Below are 8,805 nucleotides of genomic sequence, written 5' to 3'. Positions count from 1 at the left end.
TGAATAGTTCCCAGTTAGGTGTGTTTGGTGGTTGGCAAAGCACAGGGAATGTAGTACCTTCATTAAGGGATTGACAACTTTTGTTAACTAAGGCTTTTAAGAGCGTCTATCTGTGTAGCGCTTATAAGATCTAGGTGTACGAGGGTAGATTTTTCACTTAGGAGACATTTATGGGAATACTTCACTCCGTCGCTACTAAGTTCTTTCTGAGATTTTCTGCTAAGTTGGCTCAAATGAATGATGCAGTGGTGTCGCCTTGCCAGCAAAACCACAGGATGGAAACAAGCGATTGTGCTAGCGAGATGCTGCTTGAGGGACCGTAACATCGCTGAGAAATAGCGGGAGTACTGGATGTTCCCATCCGGTACGTGGATGCGGCTTCTATACAAGGAACTAATGCTCACTCAACCTATGCGTACACTTGATGGAGGATGAAGCAGCCTTCATGCATGGAAATCGTGATTTGCTTGTTTCGTATTTCCAGACTAGAAATATGCGCATAGGATGGGATAAAGCGTTTGCTTGGATGAATTCATGCAGCGAAGTGTGTAATATTCGCGTTATCTTGCTAGGACAACGGCGACAACCACAGATTACGACCCAAATGCGGAACTTTCCTAACCAATAACCATTACCAAGCACAATATCCTCCAGTAGTGCCCTTTGGTGAGCGTATACTTTGGAGAGCCAGGTATGCGCTCTGCTAGAACTGCCACCCAAATCCAGAGGTAGCATGCATTTTTCGATGCAGGTACTCCAAGCATGGTTGCATGCGTCAAGGCGATCCTCGTGGACGGGTGGCCCATCGAAAGGCGGATGTTTTAACAACTTTCCTCAGATGGAGTTTTTACGAAAACATCCAATGACATGTAGAAGGTCGCACAATGATTCCACCCATCGCGACGATCGCTTTTACTCTCACTGCTTCGCAGTGCAGGTTGCTGGAATATTACGACCCAAAAGTGCAAAAGTTCATAAGAGCAGACGGAGCAAGCTTGTATAACTTTTTGACCAAAACCTCTAATTAGTACAACGTTTATTTCTCTGAAAACGTAAAGCTGAGTCTAGGGATAAGCCTTATTATTCTGTTACCGGTATCTAGTCTCTTCAAATGACTTTTATCAATGTCAACGTCAAGATGTATGTACTTCAACATGAAAGATATGTACAGTGGGGTAAGTTATTGTCTTTATATTGAGTAACGGTTTTCAGCATTTTCTATATTAGGTCAACATTTTTATGTAATCGTCAGTATCGAAAAGCTAAACTGCATTTCAGTCACCCACTGCCTATCCAATCCACCAAGCTGTGATGAGAGTAGACTCTTGATCCGCGATTGGAGCCCCAAACTCAGAAGTGGCGTAAACTTACACTATTGGAACTTGTTGCAATTAACGAAAGGAACGCAAAGGCCCAACCAGTGATTTGATACAATGAATTGCTTTTAATGTGTCCTTAGTAGAAAAGCGTATGTCCCGTCCTCTTTTGATGGAGAAGCTTGGAGGCCTTGCCTTTTCCGCGCTCAGCTTAATTTAGTTTAGTTTCATTTGGGCAACTTTGCAGTAAACGAGTTGGTACGAAGGATGCCTTAGTAACGGCGTATACTCATACGAGAAAGCGTCATTTCTCTTTTTATTAAGCAGAACTACTGCGCTAATCGCCATAGTTGACCTTGCGATGAATAAGTACTATGTCAATTCAGTTTCAAATTTGGAAAACGTTAATGGTTTCAATGCTTGTGTAGATTATTCTTCAAAGTCGCTCATAAGAGGGAAGGCTACAAGAATGGTCTTCATTAAATGTAAGCAATTTTAAAAAATATATTTTTACATGAATAAAAAAATAGCTGAAAATTACTTGATGAAGAAATGCACGGCACAAAAACCAGTAAACGTATCCGAAGTTGCGAATTTTTTACATTTGTTAACTGCAAGAGATCTTGCATTTTGTGCATTTTCATTATGGGAATTAAATTTATTTGAGTTCTGATTTTGCAAATTTACCCTGAACATGTGACTACACCTGATTAATGATGGCACATATTAGGAATCCCCCATCAGCTTCACTGATATTTCATGGTTCGCTCCTCTCCCCAATTGTTCACCCAAGTTTTGCAGTTTTTTCCCACTTGCCACGATGGGTGTGAAATGTGCGATAAAACAGAATGCACATAGTTATACCAATTCATTTCATTCGCCTCGTAAAAGAAGGATTTGCCTTTCTGGTCCAACTATTGGCTGCTACCGCCAAAATTATGCTTATCTCTTGAACTTTTTCACTTGTAACGACGTGTATTTTCACGAAGTGTCGCGAAAACCGCGCATCAAATGTGCCAATGCATTATTTTCCCTGATTAAGTTGGGACGACAGGAAGAAATGCAAGAACTTTGAATGCTGTAACAAGGTGAAGAGAAATCACATAGCACTTTCGTTTGATCTACTTTGCATGAATGATTCATCTGGTCAATCACATTCAGGTGTCAACGAAATCGTCACTGAGATCGCAATTCGGGTTTCCGTCCAACCCTGCATGTGCTTTAAATCATCACTACTTAATTTCACCTATTGCATCTTTCATAATGTAGTTACATTTTGTTGTTTTGTTCACCTTGAGCAAAATATATTACGGTGGGAGAACTTTTGTGAGCTAAAATCCCATGTTTTTATCACTTATCAAGAGCATTATTACAGACTCAAAACATCAACTTTAAGTAGGCCGTCACCTTTCCACATATTGCTGAGGGCTTTCTAACTCATGAATCCCATTTCCAAAAGTGGCAATAGATTTGGTTTGAAGACGCGCACTAGTAATGGGAAGAAGTAAAAGTTAAGCCAATTATAAGCGGAAAGGCTGCGACTAGATACACCAAAAGGCATTCTGCTAAGATAAAGAATACACTATGCAGACTGAAGCGCATTGTCTGGAACATTTCTAGGTTCATTTCTCTCCCCAAAAAAACTACCTTTGGATGCTACATGGGCGTTAGAAAGACACTTGATATGTTTAACTGTGCATCGAAATCTGATTGGCTAATACGGAGTCTGCTGCCTACTTCAATATTGGCCTTTAAAATAGCAGACGATGGAACAAGCGGAATCCATGTGCTGCCGTCATCCCCTCCTCCCATCCAAACCACTTATACTAATCAAACAAAGTAAAAATAAGGGTTTAATTCAAAGGAAATTACCATTGAATTGTATTCTTCGAGATAGAAATAACCACGTGTTTGTTAACAGGAAGAGCGATAAGGGGGTCAGGAAAGTCTTCTTAATAAGAATAGTTTTAAAGCTAGGGAGAGAAAGGGAGATATGCGGAGACGACAATGATGGCGAAAGATGAAATGGGGTAGAAATGTGGGAATGGGGAAGATATGTGTAACCCACGGAGAAGGGGAAATCCCAATCTGCCACCACTGCCAACCTGAAGTCAAGAGAGTGATGGTAATGAGGATAATGACAACAGAGATACTGCTCATTTACAATAAGTAAGATGGACATTCATCCATTGACATGCTTATTATTTACAAAAATAATTTGTCAGATAAGCGGGCACTAAATTAGAAGCCGCCTCATTATAAGTCAAGGAATCATGATGGTAGTGGATCTTCATTACACCCGTGTCGTCTTTATTGCCATGCAATTTAACAGTAGTTGATGTGAAGTGATAAGTGAATTGTAGAAACGCTGGTCTTCTGAATGCAATTAAGTGCATCTAAGTGCATCAGCCTCAGGATTTGATGGAATTAGCACTGCAACTGGTTTATCATCAGCACAGTCATAACAAAGCAAATGGAGATACCGGGATTGAGATAGCTTGGTGGAATCTTTTCCATCTTAACTGAGCCTCTCACGTTGTCACGTCGTGCTGGCAAACAAATAGCATGCACTGTATTGGGAGTTGGTCTGTCTGCATTCCGTAAGACGACAGTCTTCGCCATTGGCGCATCGCATGATTGCACTCCACTCCTCTCTCAAGCGATGTGCGATGACTTTTCACGCAATCTACATGCATGGAAGTCACAGTGACCTACTCTCCCGACGATGTTGAGACAAGTTGCCTCGAGGATGTGTGAAACAGGCTTACTTATGACCTGGCTAATTACCTCGTCAGTCCTACTTGAATAGCGACACTCAAAGCCCAACATCAGCATTACACAAGGTCTCAATATCTCACTTCACATAAAGCATACCTGTAAAGCAATTTTAGACTAAATGTGACAGCAACCCATAGCTTTCAAATTCAAGTAGGAAATGCTGACAAAAACAGGGGATGGATTTACTGACCTGTCGTCGTGCCAAATTCCAGGGCTCCAGTGGAGGTGAGGTGCCTCATCAGTTAAGGCCGGAACTGTGAGGCTGAAGGAACCATTCTTCAACCAGGAAGACGGCGGCGGCGGCGGCAGCAATAAAGGGGTCCTAATCCCAGCAGAAGGTGTGAGTTTCCCTCTTCAGCGCGAGCAACTTCCCTCAGGTGGAGTTTTTACGAAAACATCCAATGACATGTAGAGGGTTACACAATGATTCCACCCGTCGCGACGATTGCTTTTATTCTCACTGCTTTGCAGTGCGTCCTGTAGTTCCGCCGGCGTCTGCCGCGGTGACTATCTTCTACGTAACATGGACCGGACGTTGAGATGACCTCACAATGTCGTCACCGTCCTAGTGAGAACTGAGCAAGTTTCAAAAGGAAGTTGATTGAATTGTTATTAACACAACCACTATGGCACTTTAATTATCAACAAAATATGAGATATGGTATGGCATGACATCATGGTCCATTCCAACTTTCAGGTAGGCATTTATTGTGTGAATCCCATAAAGCGTGTCCAACAATCCGACTCAGGTCTCCAATGCTTATACAAGTTTACAATCAATTTGGCTGATGAGATTAATGAAGAGAAAATATTCTGGAAATCGGGGGACTAGGAAACGGGAGTATACCAGCTTAGATGTGCAGTCAGTCGGACGATTCCCACACACGTGCACACCTTCCTCTGATATGCACTTTAGCTCATGCTGTCTACTTTATTCCTTGTTATCCACAGTTCCAAAAATAGTGATTTGTCGCAAAACCGATAGCTAGTGGATAAAAGTTAACCTTACCCACCATTGCTTTTGCGCAGCTAAGCGGCCAGTTATTTTAAACAACAGATCGCACCATCAATAATATAAGCATTACGGTAGATGCAACCCATCACATGAACGAGGTTAGAGACTACCCTAGACTACAGACTGTGGCCCAGGGAACCCTGTATGAAGAGTCAACTTTGGACCCTAAACAAGGGTGAACTTCGCAAAATACTGACTTGAGAACATGAGGCTTCCTATCGTTCGGGCTGCATACCTCATTATCACTACAGAGCCCCTTCGGCATCTCAGGCACAAAGGCCTGTTTGCGTCCAATATCAGTGAATGGGACCCAGTGAAAGCCAGCACATGTAAGGCCTATAACTTGTCATATCCACATACACTGATGCGAAGTCAGTAGGCAAAAGTGGTCCACTTAGATGCAAAGAGTTGCCCTCAATGCATGTGCAGTTACGTATTCAAGCCCAACTCATTGGTGACTTTGGATCAACAGGTAACTAACAGGTACATATTGAACCAAAACGTTAACCAATTTCACGGTAACCAAAAACAGTATGCAAGAAACACTCGCAAAAGCGAAGAGCATGCTCTTTGCTTCACCTGTTGACGAAAGTCGTAAAAAATGCCACAAAGCCCGAATAATTGTCGCTGTCATTTGACCCATGTATCTACACAACAAATTCGATGCGAATCTCTTCACGGTAAAGCCGTTAACAGAAGTTGCCATCAATTGGCAATCTCGTAGCAGCACCGCCGCATTAGGAACAAGGTCTGCGTTAGTGCAGGAGTCAGAATAGAAACTTTAATTTCTATGCTTAAATGGAGGAGCGTTAAATCTTATTAGGCAAAACAATACACACTAATTTGCTTCAACGCTTGCCAAATTGCAAAAAAACGAGGCACACGCCGACTTAAATAAGGCTCAAATAAATCCCGGGAAATAACGAAGCATTTGAGGCACACGAAAACATAGAAAAGATTAAAATAACTAAGATTATTTAAAAACATGAAATTAAGAACAACTAGGGGCGTGCTTGCAGAGCCAGTGTTCTGCACGAAATCATAATTGATTAGTGCTGTGGGTGAACAATTACTCTCACCTAGTAAATTTTTTACTCAAAAAATGCAAATAGGTAAATTTTATAACTAGGGTTACAAATAGCAACAGAATAGATCAAATTCGTATTTGAATGGGTTGACAAGTCAAATGCCGTTTCATGTCTGCTTCGAATAGCATTGCGGGTGTTGAGTTTTGAGGTAATCAAGATTCAAATGCTCTTAAATTTAGCGTAGGCGGAGCGCTGTCGAAGCTGACGACAGACTTGTGGGCGAGGGTAGATTTACCATTCGTTTGGCCGATTCCGCTCGAAATACCGTCTTTTGTAAGGAATGGCTCTGACTCTTACGAGTCGCAGCACGTTGGATTAGTCTGACCCACTACGTCACTTCCTTTGTGGTATGAAGAATCGACAAAGCATTATTGTAAGATCCATGTTATGGATGGGTGGAGGATTCTTGAAGACATATCGTCACCTTGGTACAGATTTTGTAGACGCCCAAGGTTGGCAAACGTGTAATTGAAAACCGCGGGAAAGCATTTCCACTTCACCTTGGAAGTTTGGGTATAAGAGATGCAAAACTTCAGTGATTTGACAATCGTGTTGTGCGATTGACAAATTTGTCTCTGTTGAACGCGGAGAAGGCCTGAATTCCGTCAATTGTCAAGCCTCTAAAATGTTTGCATCTGACCTTCCTCTGCATGAACTCGGAGGTGAGGGAGCTGGCAGTGTCTCAATAGCCTACGCTCTGGCACGCAGTCGCTGAAAATTGGGACTTGTTGGGGGACTTTTGGAATCTGGTGAAGTGAGAAAGTCTTCTTGCAACGGCTGACCAGAGTAATGTTGTTTCTAGGACTATTTGTGAGCAGACATGATTGTGAGGGACCGATCATGTTCAACTAATCGCTCTATTTATGCATTTAGGTGATCCCCTGGATGGGTTGCCAGTGGCCAACATGCGCAGGGTGAAGGAGCTTAGGAGTATTTAACTGAGGAACAGTAGACTGCGCTGCCTGCCTTATTCCGTCGGCCAATATTGGGTGCTGGGAAAACCAAGAATTTATGACAATCCTTGGATATCGCTTTTCCCTCCAACAGAGTGAAACGAGATTCTTAAGCCTACTTTACTTGACATCTACGTCATTCTTGCGGAACCATGGGCATTTATCAGTGGTTGTCAGTAATAAAGCAACGCTCTCTATCGTGTAGATGTGAAGTGCATTTTCAGTGCCATTGCAGAATGATATCGGAGCATATGCTCAAATTGACTCATGAGATTGCATACCTCCTTAATTTGAGGAAAAGAAGAAAGGGACGAAGAAAAGAGGCATGATATTGCCCATCTTTCCTTTGCTTGGCACTTGAAGACCAAAGGTTCACAGTCTCAATTTAGCAGGCAGTTGTCCAGTACTAGTGATGCAGAAACAGGAATTTCCAACGTTATGCATTATATTAGCTTCTCAAAGAATAATGTCTTGTAGCCATTGAGTTTGCTGCCAGCTTTTGTCAAGTAGAATGCTGCAAGAGGGTTTCTGCAGCCATTTGACTGCATTTTTAAGCGCACGAGGATGACTATGCGCCTTATTCGGCGAAGGACGTTACATGCAAAGATTCTACGGCGTGCTTGTTCTCGGTGAGAAATTAGCAAACCTCTTTCCGAGCAATCGCCTCGTTTCTGCATTACTTTACTTGCGACCGCCCCGTAACAGAGCCACCCTTAAAAGGTAACACGATTACTGGTGGTGGTCTGGGTCCGTCTTCCTGCCCTTCCCACGCTACCACCACTCCTGATAGCCTCGCACCATAATGAGTCATAAGAACAGGGTGGACTCTCACCCCTTCTCTACTGCAGTTGTGAGCAGAGCACGGCCAGACATGCAGTAGTGATGACTCGGGCAATTCACCGTAGACTCCGTTCAGGCAGGGGTCGCAGCCTCCATACACAATGTATCGTGAATGTGCTAATGGTTGGTGCTCCAGTTTAGCCTCGAAGTGAATCATTTGTCTAGCATGCGCGGTGTAACGCCGGTGCAGAAGCATGGACGTAGAGTCTCATGTGTTTTCGTCCTTCCTACACAGTCTGCACTAAAGTGCGTGGGGACACGAGGCACGTGTGAAGAGCAACGACTAATCGTCAAACGTACATCGGCAAAATTGTCAGAAAATAACACACCTACTTGATTTGAGGAAGGCATTCAGGTTACAGATAGGAGAAGATGCATACTGCATTGTCGACATGAATGGAAGATATTGAATGAGTTCAAAAAAAGACGTAGGCAGGAGCGAGGTGTTTGGGCACTAGTCGAAAGGACATTGAAACCCACCTCCACGAGGAGTGTCGGCACACTCAGTAGGTCATTCCAACATGGGATTAAATTGTCACATTGGTTTAGAGAAAAGAAAGGGAGCGAAAATGCAGCGCGTGTGGACTGAATTTCATGGCAGGCCACACGAAATCAAGCCAATGTTCAAGACGAGTGAATTGATGCCCGTTTGAAAGGGACCAACTTGACGCCGGTTTCAAGGGCATGTGGTTTGTGGGCACAGCCTGTGAACTACTGGTGAGAATTCACCATTTTCGACGTGGTCTGCAGTCGTACCACGCCATCTCATGCCATGTTAAAGGACAATTGACAGGAGGATGGACAATCCCCTTCTC

The 8,805-nt window shown here is 43.1% G+C and overlaps 1 protein-coding gene across 1 annotated transcript; it reads left to right on the top strand. All coding sequences in view use genetic code 11, as the record gives it.

Moving 5' to 3' along the window:
* Positions 1-4,270: 4,270 nt before the first annotated feature.
* EGR_05346 (hypothetical protein) lies at positions 4,271-4,633 on the top strand (the record flags this gene model as incomplete). The annotated part of the gene is made up of 3 exons (XM_024494595.1): positions 4,271-4,324; positions 4,381-4,471; positions 4,566-4,633. 3 exons carry the CDS (start codon positions 4,271-4,273, stop codon positions 4,631-4,633), a joined length of 213 nt encoding a protein of 70 aa, XP_024351066.1.
* Positions 4,634-8,805: the final 4,172 nt, after the last annotated feature.

This window comes from Echinococcus granulosus (assembly GCF_000524195.1).
Source record: "Echinococcus granulosus chromosome Unknown EG_S00038, whole genome shotgun sequence".
NCBI classification, from domain to species: domain Eukaryota; kingdom Metazoa; phylum Platyhelminthes; class Cestoda; order Cyclophyllidea; family Taeniidae; genus Echinococcus; species Echinococcus granulosus.
Note: the sequence above shows the minus strand (reverse complement) of the source record. Positions and strands in the feature narration are given on the sequence as shown.